Here is a 19,547-nt window from a genome sequence, read left to right as displayed (position 1 = left end):
GGCGGATCCAAGATCCATCCAAGAGACCATAAGTGTGAGTGGAGCACGGTAAGGGAGCTCCTAGATAATGCAGCCCGGGACCCGGTATCCCTCTGTGGACACCTAAGTTCCACCACGTTCCAAGCCATGTTCCAGAGCTCACTGGATCATCTCCGACGTAGCCCTTAACCATGAGATTGTCTATTCAACTTTGAAGCCTAGGCTGACATCAGCTGTTTTTAATATCGGCAGCTCCTAACACAGGACATGGCTCATGACACTTGGTGAACTGCCACTCACTGAATGAGGATATCCCAGCGCATGGACAGGGGTGCATGAGCCTTTTGGACATGTGGTACCAGCTGGGTGTGCATTTTAGAGACAAGAACAAACTTTAAAATATCACTTGTTACAGAATAGAATCTGAACCCAGATCTGACCATCTCCAACATCCTCCTTCCAATAAATGAATGACTTACCGAGCAGGGCAATCACATGAAACAAACTCAGAGCTTCAACAAGAGAATGCACGTACTTCCTGTTGCTCTTCTCGTCACACTTGCCCTCTCTGCAGTGGGGTCCAGCCCAGCTGAGAGTTCCAGCCCTCACCCAGGGCCAGCTTGCTGCCATCAGGGAATAAAGACAGGGTTGAGCTCAGGAGAGTTTCATCACTGCTCGGGGCCTGCCAGATCTCAATTACCTGGCTGCCCAACACACTGAGATCAGAGATTCCAACCTTGAGAGCTGTGAAAAATGATGAGAATGAATTAGAAAGGTCTCAAGTGCCACTCTTTGTGGAAATCTGGGGAGGTGAAAGGCACATGGGCTTTGGAACCAGTCAACCCTGGGATTAAATCTGAGCTGCCAGGCTTAACCACTGTGAGACCCTTGGCAATCGCTTTAATTTGTGCCATTACCATTTTTTCACAAATCACCAACTTGAAGGACTATTGGGAAGATAATATTAGATAGTTTATATAAAGCACCTCATACAGTAGGATCAACACTTGGAGCCCCTTCCACCTTGATTTAACATTGCTTCTTATCTTTGAAAGATCATTAAGGATTTGCCCCTTCACATTAGGGGCCTGCCTTAAACCTAATACCATACAAGACTGCTCTACATTGACCATCAAATTCCCCAGGCTCTGAGCCTGACCTTCCTCCCGCTCCACCTGCTGGTCCACCTTACTGACACTTCTTTTTCCTGGAGTCCATCTCTGACTGCTACCCGCCCCCCCCCCCCGCCCCGACTTCACTCCACCTCCTCTATAACCTTGACTTTATAGTCCATGACTTCGCAGTGCTTCAGCCCTTCTCTTTCCAGCACTTGTCAACCTAGTCCTTCTGCCACCCCTTCCTCATAAATCCTTTTCCCTGGACCAATATAATCAGCTTCCTTTTGTCCTATACCAGGTTAGAGAGAAAATCTATTGGAGGAAATCACACAACTCACCACATTTAGAGTCTCCAACTCTACCTGCTTCCTGTCATCCTGTAACATGGATCTGGACAATTCTCTCTTCCTTACCTACATACAGTTGCTCTTCCAAACCTTTCACAGCTTCCCTAGAGAGCCCTGCCCAACTCCATCAGCTCTCTCCAGTAACTGATAGCCTCGTCCTTCTCCATACGCACAGCAGGAGCCCCAGTCCTCTTCCTTGTTGATTCTCAGCCACCAAGAGTGAGGTTGGCCCCATTTGCCCCTGATCCCCACCCCAGCAAGGGTAGATTAGTAATCAGAAAATAAACTCTTGGCTCCACTCACGGCCTGCCTGGGGATTCTTCTTGGCTTCCTCCAGTTCCTGCAGCCTTATCTGCCCTGATACTTACCTTCTGTAGTGAAGGAAGATGCGTCCCACTTTGTCCTTCTGCTGCTCTTCCTACTTTGTTCAAATGTCTCCTCTCCTCCTATGCTACTGTTCTGGCCATAATTGATTGTGCATCTTCTATGTGCCCAGCAATTTGCTAAGCATGAAAGGGCGAGGGCTATGCCCTCCATCTTGCCTGTATCCTCCATGTTGGGGCCACCTGCGGCCTTCTTCCCGGAAGCCCAGGCCTCTGCTGGCCACGCCCGGGATTTTAAACTAACCAATGACAATCAAGGGAAGTGCGCGCCATAGATATGACCACATCCTGTGTAACAAGACCCGGCTTGCGCCTGGCCAATCAGCAGAGCACAGTCCTTTCTCCTCCCCTTACTCCAACCCCCCCTATATAACCGGTCTCTAGGCGGGGCTCTCTCTCTCAGCCACTTGGTTTGCCGTTGTGTCGGTGAGTCTGGTGGACGGGGAGCCGAGCTAGCTTGAAATATAGATTCTTATGCTTTTGCATTGGATTGACCGGCTCCCTGATGTGGTTTCTTGGGAATCTTGAAATCTGGGCATAACAAAGCACAGTTTTTTATATCTCATTTAAACCTCTAAAGCAGCGGTTCTCAACCTGTGGGTCTCGACCCCTTTGGGGGTCCAACGACCCTTTCACAGGGGTCGCCTAAGACCATCGGAAAACACATATATAATTACATATTGTTTTTGTGATTAATCACTATGCTTTAATTATGTTCAATTTGTAACAATGAAATTGGGGGTCACCACCACATGAGGAACTGTATTAAAGGGTCGAGGCATTAGGAAGGTTGAGAACCACTGCTCTAAAGTAACCCTTTGAAATGGATCTTATCCCTCTTTTACTAATGAGGTTCAGAGACTTAAATAACTTGCCCAAGATAAATGGTAGAGCTGGGCCTCAGCCAGCCTCTCTCTTCACTCTGTAGTCCTAGCATCTGTGACCAACTTCCCTGGCCATGGGCAGGGTCCTCATTCCCTCCTCAGTGTCTGACCGACCTGATCAGCTCACCCTGATCTTTCACTGCCCTGGCAGGGCTGTGCCTTTGGTTTGCCCCGCAGGTGGCTCTGAGCCCCTCTAGGGCAGGAAGCTTCATTTCCATTTCCAAGTGGCCTCTGCAAATGCTTTGATTGCATTAGGTTCAGGCTACCTTTGCCTGTGTATCAGTATTCTGTGGTTCGTTGAGCATTTTGCCCTTATTTTATAAATTGAGTGGACATGAAAAAGTGATGATACTAGAGAAAAGATATGAGATCTCATAACCTTGGCACAATAGGAGCCAAGTTGAGAATTATTGTGGATGCTAAAGTCAGTGACTCTGGCCTCAGTTGGACATACACTGGGCTTTAGTTTGTTACAGAATTTACCAGCGACCAGAAAATACACATACAGGAGTACTCAGAGATACAGGAAAAACCCATTTATTTCCAGATGTACTAGTACTGTGACTCAGGGAACCTGTTTCCAAATCCTGAGCCCCCCAAAATGGAGGAAGCTTTCTCTTTATACCCTTTGGTTTCTTTGTCCCCCAAATAATGATCAGACTTCCGGACCTTTCTCGGGCTTTGCAAAAAGTCCCGTGTGTTGGGATGGAGGCCATGAGACCACACCTAAAGGCTTGGCCTGGTGCCAGCACTGATAACCCCTCCGGGGATTGTGTATGGTTCATGGTTTATGGCCTCTGTAAAATGGGAGTATCTAGGTAAACATGTCTTGAAGACCAGATCATTAAGAAAGGGGCAGTGACTTGATTATAGGCTAATAACAATGTTAGCATTAGGGATACTGATTAACTAGGTGCAGAGTCAGATTGCTAGACCCCTCCCAAAAATGCATTTTTATGTTCCCCATCAAGTTAGTCTTTAGTATCTTCAATCGAGAAGGAAAAAAAACAAGACTGAAGCCTGTGTGTGGAATGCTAACAATACATGATTTACTTGTGCTCACTTGACTCACATAGAAACACTTCCTTGGCACTCACCACGCACACGTCTGCTGGAGCTTTACTCTCAGTACCATTAAATTCTGACAGCAACCCTGAGAGATAGGTACAGTTCTCCTCTCTCTCTCTCTCTCTCTCTCTCTCTCTCTCTCTCTCTCTCTCTCTCTCAGAAAACAAGCGGAGAGAAGTCAAATAAGTTGCCCCAGGCACATGGCTGGCTTCTGAGTGGCGGCAGCTGGGTCCGCACACAGCCGGTGCTCTTCAGCAGCTCTCCACACTGCTCCCTTTTCATGCACTTGTGGAACACTCCATGTGCAAGAGCAGATGACTGTTTGAATCTCATGTGATATATATATATAAAGGAGGCCAGATCTGCTCATATTTTTAGATAAATTCTTCCTGACACAAAGCAAGAATTAGTGCATCCTGGTAGAATGACCTCAGCTCACTCCCACTTTGACAGCAGCTTGTCCAGCAGATATGAGCACTGGATCTGGCTGGTTCAACCAGCCCAGACGGATGGGGACTTCATCTCTTCTAATATTATATTGTCATATGTTTAGAGAGTGATTGTGAGAAAGAAAACAAAGGGAAGATAAGCTAAACAAAGGGGAAAAAGGAGTTGCAGTGGATCAAACAATTCTGTAAGGACTTGAAGACTGAAAGCAAAAAATGAGGAGGCTTAAAAAGTTTCCATGGCCCTAGCTGGTTTGGCTTAGTGGATAGAGTGTTGGCCTGAGGACTGAAGGGTCACGGGTTCGATTCCGGTCAAGGGCATATGCATGGGTTGCGGGCTCGATTCCCAGTGGGAGGCGTACAGGAGGCAGCCATTCAATTATCTGTCTCATCATTGATGTTTCTCTCTCTCTCCCTCTCCCTTCCTCTCTGAACTCAATAAAAATGTATTTTTTTTAAAAAGTTACCATGTAGCCGAAACCGGTTTGGCTCAGTGGATAGAGCGTCGGCCTGTGGACTGAAAGGTTCCGGGTTCGATTCAGGTCAAGGGCATGTACATTGGTTGCGGGCACACCCCCAGTAGGAGATGTGCAGGAGGCAGCTGGTCGATGTTTCTCTCTCATCGATGTTTCTAACTCTCTATCCCCCTCCCTTCCTCTCTGTAAAAAAAAAAAAAAAAAAAAAAAAAAAAAAATCAATAAAATATATATTAAAAAAAAAAGTTACCATGTAACTATGCCTCAATAAAAGGAAATTAAACTCATATTCCCTTCAGTCATCCAGACCAACTTACATAAAATTCATTTTCAAGTCTTACTATGCATTTGACAACATCTCTAGAATCTGTTTTTTTTGTTATTTTTTTAGAGATAGAGAAAGGTAGAGAGAAACATCTATCGATTGCCTCCCACATGCTCACCAACCCAAAACCTAGGTATGTGCCCTGACTGGGAATCAAACCCGCCACCTTATGGTGTACGGGACGATGCCCAACCAACTGAGCCACACCAGACCAGACACATCTCTAGAATCTGAACTCAAGCTAAGTCATAAAATAAAGCTACCTGCCCTGGCCGGTTTTGCTCAGTGGATAGAGTGTCGGCCTGCAGACTGAAGGGTCCCAGGTTCGATTCCTGTCAAGGGCATGTACCTTGGTTGCGGGCACATCCCCAGTGGGAGGTGTGCAGGAGGCAGCTGATCAATGTTTCTCTCTCATCGATGTTTCTAACTCTCTATCCCTCTCCCTTCCTCTCTGTAAAAAATCAATAAAATATATTTAAAAAAAATAAAAATAAAGCTACCTGTGAGAAAGATCATGGCTGCCCAGATCAACTTTATGTGAGAGACCAAAAAGAAAGGCTGTTTTGTATGTTGTTTTTTTCATATATTTTTACTAGAGGCCCAATGCATGGATTCATGCACTGGTGGGGTCCCTCAGCCTGGCCTGCGCCCTCTGGCAATCTAGGACCCCTCGGGGGGATGTAGCAGTGCTGAAGCAGCAGATGGCTGGGGAGGAGCTCCAACCAGGGCCAGGCACAGCTCTGCTGCTGCTCATCCCGGCTCCACTGCACCTGTCACCGCAGCCGCTCGGTAGCACTGCCGCAGGGGTGGGAGAGGCTCCCGCCACCGCAGCTGCGCTCACCAGCTGTGAGCCCAGCTTCTGGCTGAGTGGCGCTCTGCTGTGGGAGCTCACTGACCACCAGGGGGCAGCTCCTGCCTTGAGCATCTGCCCCCAGGTGGTCAGTGTGCATCATAGTGATCGGTTGACCGGTCGTTCCAGTCATTCCAGCGTAACAGTCACTTAGGCTTTTATATATATAGATTGATTTCAGAGAGGAAGGGAGAGAGAGATAGAAACATCAATGATGAGAGATAATCATTGATTGGCTGCCTCCTGCGTGCCCCACACTGGGGATTGAGCCTAAAAACCGGACATGTGTCCAGACTGGTAATCCAACTGTGACCTCCTGGTTCATAGGTTGACACTCAACCACTGAGCCACACTGGCCAGGCAAGTAAGGCTATGTTTTGTGGAAGTCTGCAGGGGAAAGAGAATAGACATTTACTAAGTGCCTACCGCATCCCAGGTCTTTACCAGAAGGTTGACAAAAAATGGATTGTTCTCATGATCTCCAATTTACAGATGAAGAAACTTAGTAGGTCATGAAGCAAGGACGGGAATCAGTCTTTAAGCCAGTGGTTCTCAACCTTCTGGCCCTTTAAATACAGCTCCTCATGTTGTGACCCAACCATAAAATTATTTCCATTGCTACTGCATAACTGTAATGTTGCTACTGTTATGAATCGTAAGGTAAATATCTGATATGCAGGATGGTCTTAGGCGACCCCTGTGAAAGGGTCGTTCAACCGCCAAAGGGGTCGAGACCCACAAGTTGAGAACTGCTACTTTAAGCCCATGTCTCTTTATAATACAACTAGAGGCCCAGTGCATGAAATTTGTGCACTGTAGGGTCCCTAGCGGCTGCCGGCTGCTGGTTGGGTACTCCCTCCCTTCCCCCAGTTGCCTACCCCTGCCACCAGCCAGGGTTTCCCTCCCTTCCCCCAGCCGGCCCCACCCCCTGGTCTAGCTCCTGGACAACTCCCAGTTGAGGGGACAATTTGCATACTATGCTTTTATTATATAGGATATTCTGTCTGTGAATTCTTAGTACATTGCTATAGGTTTCCAATTTAAAAAATGATTAACTCATTTTGTAGCATGATCTATCTATATAAAAGGCTAATATGCTAAGTTTCCGACCGTCCAACCAGTCACTATGATGTGCACTGATCACCAGGGGGCAGACGCTCAATGCAGGAGCTGCTGTGACATACACAGAGAAACAGCACCACAGACCTGGCACCCACAAAGCAACACTCGGCTTCCCCCAAGTGGGACAGAGGCCCCGCCACCACCCTGGAGTGACAGCCTACTAAATCACAGCCAACAAAATGCAGCCCACAGCCCAGCCCAGCCCGGAAATGATGGCTGTGGGCCCCGGGTAATGATGTCACGTAGCAATGCCCAGCTTCCTCTCCCTAGTGACAACTAGCCTCCTCGCGTTTCTTCAGTCGAGGAACACGACTTGCTTTATAGCCAGGTGCAAATATTTCACACTTTAATCAAAGTCTATGAAGCATTTTCCAGTGCCTCATCTCATTTGATCCTCACAGAAGTCCTGGAGTAGGTAGATAGGAGACTCAGTGGAATCCTATTTTCTTTTCATTAGCTGGAAATGGAGATTTAGAAAGCTTAGAAACTTGACCCAACTGAAAAGAACTAAGAAATGGTGGACCCTGAAAATGACTTCAGGTTTTCTCACTGTGCAGAATATAGTCAAACACTGCTGCAGTTAAATATTTTACCCGTTGTTCTCCCTGCAAAATCTACAATAATAATCTGCTTTGTGTTGATATTTACTGCTGTGTTGCTGACAATTACCTGAAAGAGAAGTTGGGGTGCTTCACTGGGCTGGAAAAAGTTTAGCTATATCAGAAATTAGGTCTAATTAAGCAAGTTTAATATATATATATATATATATATATATATATATATATATATGGCTAAGTTGGCTCGTGCATGCGTGATACATATAAAGCTCTCACTGGCACCAATCGCATGCATGTGTTTCGTTTTGTCATTGTCGACCGTGAATTTGGTTGACCTATTATAAAGGGCGAATAGAGATATTAAAATATTTCTTCTAATTAATTTCCTTTTAATGTGCACAAATTCGTGCACCAGGCCTCTAGGATGTATATGAAGTCATTATGTTGTATATCTGAAATTAATATAATGTTATATGTCAATTATATTTTAATTTTAAGCCCTAGCCAGTTTGGCTCAGTGGTTAGAGCATCGGCCTGCAGACTGAGGGGTCCCAGGTTCGATTCCGGTCAAGGGCATGTACCTTGGTTGCGGGAACATCCCCAGTAGGGGGCGTGCAAGAGGCAGCTGATCGATGTTTCTCTCTCATCGATGTTTCTGACTCTCTATCCTTCTCCCTTCCTCTCTGTTAAAAAATCAATAAAATATATTTTTTAAAAAATTAACAACATACATGAGCCACAGTTTGAAAAAGACGGTCCTTGAAGATTTTGGTTGCTCTTGAGACTTGTTTTTCTCATTTTACAAATGCAGAAATAAAGGCTCCAAAGAATGAAGTGACTTCTCTAAGTTCACACAGCTAAGAAGTGTTGGATAGACCTCGACCTGGAATTCTGTTTTTATGTCCAATATTCTTCTGAATACAGTTTCTCCAGAGGAATTGTAAATAAGAAACCAAAAAACACCCAAATCCAAGCCTGCAAGAGGAGAGACACAGATGTGTGGAGGAGCATTTGACAGAAGTCTCACTGCGGCCGAGACACCTGACTGTCATTTATGGGCACCTGCTCTGTGCCAGGTGAGATGCAGGAGCTGGGAATTCAGAGATGGATAAGATAGTCCCTGCCTTAGGGTGTGCTCCTGCTTTTAGAGGAGGCTTCCATGTAAACAGATAAATTACAGTGCAGGGTAATTAAGACCAGCCTAGTGATGTAAGAAGCACAGATGGAGACCAGGGAAAGGAAGGAGGAATTCTGTTTGAAGGGGAGGGGCTGGGAAGAGAAGAAACCCGAGGAGTTTGTGAGAGAAGGCTGGGTGGTGGGTGCAGGGGAGTGGTGGTGATGGTGGTGGTATGGGCTGAATGTCTTGAGGGCAAAAGATAGTAGGTAGACAGAAAGAGAGCATTTTAGATAGCTGGAGAAGTATGAGCAAACCACAGAAATAGGGCACACGAGGGTAGGGAGTGGAGGGATCCTCTTTGCAACTTAGTGAAGTCACTTTTGCTCGCTAGACTAATCACTGGAACAGTGAAGGGTGAACAGAAAAGCAATGTTCACTTTTTTTTTCTGATAAAATCCTTTGTTCAAATGAAACTGCTGTGGAGGCCCAATGTGTAAGTGAGGAGGTAGAGAATTGTTTTTCCTTAAACAGGAAACGTATATGCCATTGTTTGGAAATACTAGTATTTTTTCAAAAATCCTTGATGGGGATAAAGGAGCAGATTCTCGGCCTGGGGTCTGAATTTGCACCAAGACTTTCAGAGGACAAAGCTGCTTTGTCTGAGAGAGGGAATAGCTCTCAGGCAGTCCAGGAGGGCAGGAGAGAGGGACCCAGTGAAACAGGAAAAGGTCCACATGGCTCCTACTGTGGCTTCCCATCTCCGCTCTTACCCATCCTCCAGGCCATTCTCCCTTTATCAAAACCCAGAGTAATTCTTTTTAAAGGCAAAACCCTTCAATGGCTCCCCTCACTCTCAGAAGGAAGCTAAACGCTTGACCACAGCCTCCCAGGCTCTGCACCATCTGCCCACTGGCTGCTGCCCAGACCTCACCTCCTGCAGGCTTCCCTCCCTTACACCAGCCACCCTGCCCTCCCTGCTGTTTCTAACTCCATCCCACACACTTCCAGCTTAGAACTTGGTGCTTGTTGTGTGTTCTGCCTGACCTACTCTTCATCCAAATATTTGTATTTCTCTCCACTTCAATCAGGTCTCCACAAACGTTACCTGGACAGAGGGCCCCCAGCAGAGGAAGAGCCTCCCCCTCCCTCCTCATGCTCTTTCTATGCTTTGTTTCTTTTTTCCCTTCTGGAAATTGAAAAGATACTTTATTCCACTAAATTTTTTACACAATGTGTAATGTCTACAGTATGCAGAATTAAATTACTAAAATATAAGGAAATTCTTTGTTTTCTTTTAAAAATGTATTTATTTTTTAAATCCTCACCCAAGGATATTTTACCTCGTCGTTTAATTTGCATCTCTCTGATGACTAGTGATGCTGAGCATTTTTTCATGTCTCTTGGCCATTTGTATGTCCTCTTTGGAGAAGTATATATTCAGGTCTTCTGCCCATATTTTTATTGGTTTGTCTTCCTTTTTTTGAGTTGTATAAGTACTTTATATATTTTGGAAAATTAACCCCTTATCAGATGTATCGTTGGCAAATATGATCTCCCCTATGGTGGGTTTCCTTTTCATTTTGATGCTGGTTTCTTTTGCTGTGCAGAAGCTTTTTATTTTGATGTAGTCCCACTCGTTTATTTTTTCCTTTGTTCTCTTGCCCTAGGAAATATATCTGAAAATTCTGCTCCATGAGGTGTCTGATATTTTGTTGCCTATGTTTCTTCTAGGATTTTTATGGTTTCATGACTTACATTTAAGTCTGTTATCCATTTTGAGTTTATTCTTGTATATGGTGTAAGTTGGTGGTCTAGTTTCACTTTTTTTGCATATACCTGTCCAATTTTCCCAACACCATTATTGAAGAGACTGTCTTTACTCTATTGTATGATCTTTTTCTTTTCATGATTCTTTTTAAAAAAATATATTTTATTGATTTTTGTACAGAGAGGAAGGGAGAGGGATAGAGAGTTAGAAACATCGATGAGAGAGAAACAACGATCAGCTGCCTCCTGCACACTTCCCACTGGGGATGTGCCCGCAACCAAGGTACATGCCCTTGACCGGAATCGAACCTGGGACCCTTGAGTCCGCAGGCCGACGCTCTATCCACTGAGCCAAACCGGTTAGGGCGTCATTGTATGATCTTACCTCCTTTGTCAAATATTGAGAATAATGGTGTGTATCAATTTCTGGGTTCTCTGTTCTGTTTCATTAATGTATATGCCTGTTCTTGTGCCAGTACCAGTTTGTTTTGATTACAGTGGTTTTGTAGTATAACTTGATATCTGGTATTATGATCCCTCCAACTTTGTTGTTCTTTTTCAAATTGCTGCATTTATTCGGGGTCTTTTGGGTTCCATATAAATTTTTGGAGTATTTGTTCTAAATTTGTGAAATATGCCACTGGTATTTTGCTAGGGATTGCATTGAATCTATAGATTGCTTTTGGTAGTATGGACATTTTAATTATATTAATTCTACCAATCCATGAACATGGTATATTCTTCCACTTGTTTATATCTCTTCTCTTTTTTTTTCAATGTTCTATAGTTTTCTGAGTACAGGTCTTTTCCCTCCTTGGTTAAGTTTATTCCTAGTATCTTAATTTTTTTGTTACAATGGAAAATGGGAATTTTTTTTTTAGTTTCTTTTTCTGAAAGTTCATTATTGGTGTATAAAAATGCCATCAATTTCTGAGTAATTTTGTATCCTGCTACATAGCCTAATTCATTTATTAAGTCTAGTAGTTTTTTGGTGAAGTCTTTGGGGTTTTCTCTTAAAAAAATGTTTTTATTGATTTTAGAGAGAGAGGAAGGGAAAGAGATAAAGAGATAGAAACATCTGTGAGAAAGAAACATCATTGATTGGTTGTCTCCCCCACACCCCCCCTACTGGGGATCAAGACCTCAATCCAGGTATGTGCCCTGACTGGGAATCAAACTGGTAATCTCTTGGTTCATGGGTCGATGCTCAACCACTGAGCCACATTGGCTTGGCTTTAGAGTTTTCTATGTACAATATCATGCCATCTGTGAATAATGACAATTTTATATCCTCCTCTCCAATTTGGATGCCTTTTATTTTTTCTTCTTATTTGATCACTGTGGCCAGGACTTCCCATACTATCCTATATTATAAAAGGGTAATATGCAAATTGACTCTAATGGTGGAACGACCAGGACCGACCGGTCGCTATGACGTGCACTGACCACCAGGGGGCAGCGCTCAATGCACTGGTCAGTGCACTCCAACAGGGGGAGCTCTGCTCAGCCACAAGCCAGGCTGATGGCTGTGAGCTTAGGCCTGCACTCCATAGGCTCCTGGGCTGCCAGAGGGATGTCTGACTACCAGCTTAGGACTGATCCCCCAGGGAGCAGGCCTAAGCTGGTAGGTGGACATCCCTTGAGGGTCCCAGACTGCGAGAGGGCACAGGCCAGGCTGAGGGGGGACCCCCCCCCCCCACCGAGTGCACGAATTTTTGTGCACTGGGCCTCTAGTGTTGAATAAGAGTGGTGAAAGCACCTGTAGAGCTATGAACTTCCCTCTCAGGAATGCTTTTGCTTTGTCCCATAGATTTTGGGTTGTTATGTGTTCATTTTTATTTGTTTTCAGGAAGTTTTTTATTTCTTCCTTGATCTCTACTTTGCTTATTTTTTTATAGCATATATCATGCAGTAATGTAGTTGTTCATTTGGCAGACTGCCCAAACTGGAGTGAAAGTGCCTAGCGAGTAGGATTTCTCTCTCTTCCTCTTTGCTATCTTTTCAGCATCTTCTAGAAAGTGCCTCCAACACATAAATGTGTGTTGAATGAGTTGCTTTGCCAAAGGGCAGAGGAGACTATGAGAGGGGTTGAGACAGCAGGAAGCTGTCAATAGCAGGAAGCTTTGAAAGAGTTTGGGCTTTCACTGCCTGTAGGACTGGGGATGGGGCAAGGTTTATGGCAACTTTATCTGGATTTTAAGGGGCAGGTAGGCTCACAGCTAGCATATGGGTAAAATATGAAACAGATCAGCCCTCAGATGGCTCAGCTGGTTGGAGTATTGTCCCATGTACTGGAAGGTTGCAGGTTCAACTCCCAGTCAGGGCACATATCTAGGTTACAGGTTTGATCCCCATTTGGGGCAGGTAAGGGAGGCAACTGATTAATGTCTCTCTCACATAGATGTTTACCCCCTTCTCGAAAATCAATTTTAAAAATGTGAAACAGATCAAGTGGGAGCTGATGAGGTGGAAGCAGAGTGGGGCCTGGTGTCCCACTGCCTTCACCTTCTTCCTTCTGGCTTTTCAGGCACTGCATCGAGCAAACCTAAACATACCAGCATTAGCTACACAGTGGCCTTCCTTGTCTCTAGGACCTGAGGAGGATGAACCCGGAGACTCCTCCCACCACAGGAAAGGCATCTCTTCCACTCGGGAGAGGGGACTGAGACTTGCTGTGGGGAACCCAGGGAGCAGTCTGCAGCCTGGAGGAGACTCTTGGTCTTTGCATAGGCGGGATCGGTACATCAGAGTGAACCCATGACAAGTGTGGGAGCTCGTGTTCTGAGGGTCCCCGATGTGTCATGCATGGAAATATGAGGACATTCTCACATGGTGTTCACCCCAGACCTTTCTGAGCTGCCATCACTGACTTCCTGTTTCTGGTCACATACTGCGTGATATGCTCCTCAGAAGAAAGAGTTGAGATGGCCTATGGTGAGAGGACAGAGGGAAAGAGAGAAAGAGCTTGGAAGAGGTGGAGAGACAGAGAAGAGGCAGAAGGGAAAAAATATGGCAGAAGGAAAAAAGGAAAGAGGGAATGTAAAGAAAAGCTTCAAAAAAAAAAGGGGGGGCGGGGAAGAAAAGCCTCAGAGCAGGAGATGTGGTGGAAGATCAAGACATAAAGGGAGAGTGACAAGAGAAACATTTCAAATTAAATTACAGCTGCCAGAAGGTAAAAGAGGCACAATTAACTTACTATTAGCTGTGGGCCAATGAGCAAAAGACAGCTGCATTTCTGAGTGTGTTAGGGCTTTGACTCAAGTCCAGGCATCTGTAGCCACCACTGGACACCACCACATCCTGAATCTGCATGAACTTTCAGGACTGTCGCCTGTACCTAATCAAGAGTAATAAATATTTCTATCCTAGAACTGCCCCCTTCACCTTTTCCCACCCCTCTTTATCTGTAATCTGTGTAAATTCTTTCAAAACAGCTTACATCTTCCTTCCCTAGAACATAATGTAACAGAGCTCTGTAACTCCAGGACAGCAGACACGCTTATCTTCACCTGGCCCTGTTTAGACTTCACGCTCCAGGGCCTGTCCTTTTCTGACTAGCATATGGCTCAATAAACCCTGTCCTTTAAAAAGGCTTTCAGCCACAGAAGTTATGTTTTTTGTTTAACAAGAGAAAATTGGCAATGAGAGGCAAACACAGAGAGGACAGAGACATACAGAACATTACGGCTAGAATGAGGTACAAGTCTTGGTAAAGGGCTTGGAGAAGGTTGGAAAGGAGAGCTCAGACAGGGCATCCTTGCCGGTCCTCCAGGCACCCGGAATCTCCCAGCCAGGAGCCACCCCCTATTTCCGGCTGCTCAGGATGGGGCTCCCTTTGTTTGTAGGAGGAGTACTCAGTCCCAGGTGGTGAGTCTGTAAGGGGTGGGGAGCCTGTAAGGGGAGAGGAACCTGTAAGGAGTGGTCATTAATGACAGACTCCATGCTTCTCTCTGCTTGGAAGAACCTGCTGACTCAGAGGGTTAGAGGACCAGCCCTAGAGGGTCATGAAGTAGAACTCAGAAGTCAGTCCTAGGGAATTTAGGTGGAGAGGAATTGATCCTGGAGGGGAAGGGCCTGCAAAGACAAGAAATCTCTGATATCAACCCTGGGGAAGTTTCAGATCTGCTGGGAGGAAAGTTGTCCTGTGCAGGCTACAGCTTGAGGCCTGAGGACCCTGCGCCCCTCTAGAGCAGTGGTCGGCAAACTCATTAGTCAACAGAGCCAAATATCAACAGTACAACGATTGAAATTTCTTTTGAGAGCCAAATTTTTTAAACTTAAACTATATAGGTAGGTACATTGTTATTAACTTAATTAGGGTACACCTGCGCCACGTCTCCTGTCACCCGACCGACACCCCCCACTTCTTCTAACCCCACTTCTTCAAAATAGACTCGCCCAGGCCGAAAACCGACTTCTGCGCATGGGCCACGAAGTTTCAATCGCACTGTACGTGCGCACCCGCACGTGGTATTTTGTGGAAGAGCCACACTCAAGGGGCCAAAAAGCCGCATGTGGCTCGCGAGCCGCGGTTTGCCAACCACTGGGCTAGAGGACCTGTTTACTCTTAGTTCCTCAGCTTCCCACTTGCCCGCTGGACTGACTATGTGTGTCCCCGGAGAGCTACACGTGTTCCAAAGTCCACTTGTAGTCCCAAGTCACCCTTTTCAAAGATTTGTGAAGGGTTTAGAAGTTTGAGGATGGATAGATGAAAACAAAAGCAAGTACAGCAAAATATAACCATGGTACAATGTACATGGTGTATGGGTATTCACTGTACAATTGTTCCAATTTTTCTATATGTTTGAACTTTTTCACATAAAATACTAGGGGAGCAGGAAAAAAAATTGTCAGGCAAATAGTAGGCTCTCCTAAAGTATAAGACGTGGGCAGTGCAATTTCTTTCTAAAGGCTGGAGAGGGCAATGTTATTCAAAAGGAGAACAGATTGCAGGTGAGAGCCCTTGTAAACATCCAATAGAGGAGGGAGAACCCTAGGCCACACCCAGAGGTGATTAGTGACTTTGCCCACCCAGCGCTGTTTGCCCTTTGCTTGGTGATATTTCTCAAGTTTATTCTGCTCCTCCTGAGATCTGGGCTTTGGCCTAGAGTGGACCCCACCCTGCCACCTGTAACCCTTAAGGGGAGGGGCTGGATAAAATGTTCCAGACCCTGCCTGACAACTGACCCTAAGAGATTGATCATGTTTGCCCAGGAGGTGAGGTTCACACGATAAAGAGCAGGGGGAGGGCTTAGACCTGGTATAAAAGATCTGCAAGATCCTGGGGGGTTACTTTGCATCTGAAACTGCCAGGTAAGGGGTGACAGAGGCCCGAGCTAAGGGGAGACAAGGAGGCCTGGATTTGAGTTAGGGGGAATTCACGCTGAGCAGGAGAAGAGCTGGCTTGGATTGAACTGCAGAGGGGAGAGCGGGGTGTCAGTTAACTGGGGCATCTGGATCGGAGTTAGTCATAGGTGCATCGATATCTGGGTCTCAGCTGAAAGACTGGGGACACTTGGGATGCTCAGGGGCGTGGACATGGCCATATTTGTGATAGTGGAGAAAGAATGATGACAAATATATTACGCACCAGGGACCTAATATCTTGAGCTAGTCCAAACTCCTACAACTTTTCAATCTATCCCACCTCCACCAGAACTGCTTGGAAACTGGTGTTGGCACAGTCTCTTCTCTGACTGCCTTCACTCCTCAGGTGACACAGAGACACACCTCTAAAATGCTCTTTTCCTTCTGAGACCAGGGTAAAACTAGGAATTTAAACGATGCCCCAGATACCCCATAAATCAGGCCAATCTACCCCGGCTGGACTTCAGTTAGGTTTTCTCAGACTCCTGGTTTGGTAACTCAACCCTTTCTATGATTTGGAGATGTCCTCTACTTCTTTAGAAAACTCCTTTCCTGCTTTGTGCCAGGAGGGAACAGCGCTCAATACAGCTTAATCCAGGTAGAGGGTTAGGATTGATCTTCTGCCTTGGGACAGACGAGGAGGGTTGGCTACAGGCCAACCAGGGAGAGGCAGAGGGGATAAGGACACAGAAGATAGTATCTGAGAGGAACAGGAGTAGAGACTATGCATCCTTTCAAAGCCAAGACTGGGTCAGCTAGGTCTGAGTCTCAACTGGAGGTCAGGGATGCCTGGGTAAATGAAGTCCTGAGGAAGAGGGTAAATCTTCACTTTCTCCTTTCTTCCCATTCCAGCCCCAGAATGTTGGCCATTGCGGTTCTTGCCCTCCTTTGTGCATCGGCCTCTGCCAATGCCAGTAAGTGAGAAGCTGGGAGCCCAGTACGGGGTCACTGCTGGCGGCCAAGGCTTTCAGAGGCGGGCTTGGGGTGGTGGGAACTGAGTTGTGGGAGGAATATGCATGGTAGGGAGAAACTGAGCTCTCAGGGAACTTCTCCCTCGATCTCTTACTTTCCCTTCCAGTTCAGGCGAGGTCCTCCTCCTACAGTGGAGAGTATGGAGGCGGTGGCGGACAACGATTCTCTCATTCTGGCAACCAGATGGACGGCCCCATCACTGCCATCCGTGTCCGCGTCAACAGATACTACATCGTAGGGTAAGATTCACTGAGTTTCTGTGGTTTGAGGACCTTCTGGGATCTTACTAAAGTGGGAACTTCTCAGTCACTTTGGGTCACACCTGTTTCAATCAACAAGTCCAGGGATAACATGGTATGTGAAAGCTGCTAGAGGCTTGGATTTGAGACCTGCATTGCTGAAACCTCTACAATCCGAACATGAGTGATCCTGGGTAAATCACATAGCATAAACTCTCAGGGGCCTGGAAATTGTCTAGTTTGGCCCCCATTCGAGGTTTATTATTTTACTTTTTAAAAAAATTTTATTTATTGATTTAAGGGAGAGGAAGAGAGAAAGAGAGAGAGAAACATTGATTTGTTGTTTAATTTATTTACTCATTCACTAGTTGTTTCTTGTATGTGGTCTGACCTGAGATCAAATCCAAAACCTTAGCATACTGGGACGATGCATATCAGGATTGAGCTACCTGGCCAGGGCCCTACCCTAGGTTTAAACCCCCTCTGGCATCCTCCATCTTTTCGGATGCCTCTCCTAAAATGTGTATCCTTCTGATCCTGGATCCGCATGCTGGTGCAGCAGAGACAAGTCTTTTCCCTTAATAGAGCCTTTCAGATGTTTGAGAAATTGCTTTGCTTCTTTCGGGTGGGGGTGAGAGTACAGTGGGAGTCTAGACTTTAAGCTCAAGCTCTGGCACTTACTGAGTGACTCTGGGAAAGTTGTTTTCCCTCTGTGAGTCTGTTTGTGGTCAAAATGAGGAGTTGAAGTTCCCTGTATGATCTCCAAGGGCTCACCCAACCCTCACACACTGTGGAACTGGCAGGAGGCTTATCATCCCTGTCACCAGTTTGAAGGTCTCAAGGTAGAGGCCAAGAGGTCCTGCGTTCTCATTACCCTATTCAGTGTCTCCCCTTCCTTCCTCCTCACCCTGTCCCCAGTCTCCAGGTACGCTATGGCAAGGTGTGGAGCGACTATGTGGGTGGCAGCCAGGGAGACCTGGAGGAGATCTTTCTGCACCCTGGGGAATCGGTGATCCAGGTGTCTGGCAAGTACAAGTACTATCTGAGGAAGCTGGTCTTCGTGACTGACAAGGGCCGCTACCTGCCTTTTGGAAAAGACACAGGCACCAGTTTCAATGCTGTCCCCTTGCACCCCAACTCTGTGCTACGATTCATCAGTGGTCGCTCTGGCTCCCTCATTAATGCCATCGGCCTGCACTGGGACGATTATCCCAGTGACTGCAGCAGCTGCTGAGACCCAGCAAGAGCAATGCAGTGTGGGGGGTGAGAACCCCCTTGCCACCAACCCCCTCCACATGGCTCCATTTAAAAAATAAAAGGGCATGGCTAAACTTGTGTGTATGTGGGTGTCTGCAGCTGGGATCCACCTCCTGACTCTGGGTATGGATGTGTGAATCTCTTTCTTGGCTATCTGTAGGATGTTAGTCTAGGGAAGAGTGGGAGGATGGGGGAAAGGTGTTAAAGTCTTGGGCTTTTCTTCATTATTTATCAAAAGGAGATAAGATTCTGATTTGCACTAATTCATTTTTCAAGGATAGCTCCTGAGAGTGTTTACCCAAATTGGAGTTCTGAGGCTGAGGGTAAGGCCTCGATGTGACTTGCTGCCCAAACCCAAGATGCTCCACTCTCTAGCCCTTCTCTCCCCATGTCCTCCCCTCCCTTGAGATAGCACCTCTTTACCAAGGCTGTCACCTCACTCTCTAGAACTTAACCCACTCCCTGTATGTGGGTGGCCTGGACCTTTATCCTTTGTTCTTTCCCAGAACCCACCTGAAGTTTAGCCTAATGTGTCAAGGACTCTACCTATTACCCAGACTAGTCCCTCCCCACCTTTACCCATAAGCCCTGGCATCCTTTCTAGCTCCTTCAGAACTGAGGTTCCTTCTTTAGGAAGTCACCACTTCCTCACAGCTTCTATGCTATCAACACCATCCTCAAAATAAAGGGCTTTTCAAAGTGGGGGAGATTTCCACTGTGGGTTTCTATGAACATAAGGGATTGGTTAGAGTTCAGGGATTAGAGTGACTGGTTAGATTCAGCAATATAAAGCTGCTTTGAAAATAATTCTTAGGACTCTAGTTCCCAGTCCTAAAACATTTCTTCCCAATTAGACAAAGATAACAATTATGTACATGTAACTTTATAAAGAAACTAGAGGCCTGGTGCACAAATTCGTGCACAGGTGGGGTTCCTCAGCCTGGCCAGAGATTGGGACCGATTGGGGCCGGCTTGCCCAGTCCCAGTGAGGGTGGCAGGAGGTTGGTTGGCCGGGGAAGGTTGGCTGTGGGAGCACACTGACCACCAGGGGGCAGCTCCTGCCTTGAACATCTGCCCTTTGGTAATCAGTGTGCATCATAGCGACTGGTCAATCGGTCGTTCTGGTCGTTCGGTCACTTAGGCTTTTATATATATAGATATTAACATTATAGAAACAAACTCATGCCTAGACTATTTTTATAACAATTCCTTTCTCTTAATCAATTTCAGTTGGATGGAATATTATGTCACTGTAATTTTCTTTATTGAGATA

At 46.0% G+C, this 19,547-nt stretch overlaps 2 protein-coding genes across 2 annotated transcripts in view; one reads left to right on the top strand and one right to left on the bottom strand.

The window, feature by feature from the left end:
- The window catches only part of CUNH16orf54 (chromosome unknown C16orf54 homolog), a 42,762-nt gene that overhangs the window by 14,543 nt on the left and 8,672 nt on the right, over positions 1-19,547 (bottom strand). The gene's annotated exons all lie outside the window — the stretch shown is intronic.
- ZG16 (zymogen granule protein 16) lies at positions 16,357-18,348 on the top strand. Its single transcript, XM_006103353.3, has 4 exons — positions 16,357-16,404; positions 16,659-16,720; positions 16,885-17,017; positions 17,936-18,348. The coding sequence occupies exons 2-4, from the start codon at positions 16,666-16,668 to the stop codon at positions 18,249-18,251; spliced, it is 504 nt and encodes a 167-aa protein (XP_006103415.1). The 5' UTR covers positions 16,357-16,404; positions 16,659-16,665; the 3' UTR covers positions 18,252-18,348.

The sequence above is a fragment of the Myotis lucifugus genome, unplaced genomic scaffold (assembly GCF_000147115.1).
Source record: "Myotis lucifugus unplaced genomic scaffold, Myoluc2.0 scaffold_480, whole genome shotgun sequence".
Classification (NCBI taxonomy): domain Eukaryota; kingdom Metazoa; phylum Chordata; class Mammalia; order Chiroptera; family Vespertilionidae; genus Myotis; species Myotis lucifugus.
Note: the sequence above shows the minus strand (reverse complement) of the source record. Positions and strands in the feature narration are given on the sequence as shown.

Excerpts from the sequence above, each read along its gene's own strand:
- ZG16 (XM_006103353.3), top strand. The coding sequence starts at position 16,666 with ATGTTGGCCATTGCGGTTCTTGCCCTCCTTTGTGCATCGGCCTCTGCC. Across the intron at positions 16,721-16,884 it reads ATCGGCCTCTGCCAATGCCA|TTCAGGCGAGGTCCTCCTCC; the intron begins GTAAGTGAGAAG and ends TTTCCCTTCCAG. Across the intron at positions 17,018-17,935 it reads AACAGATACTACATCGTAGG|TCTCCAGGTACGCTATGGCA; the intron begins GTAAGATTCACT and ends CCCTGTCCCCAG.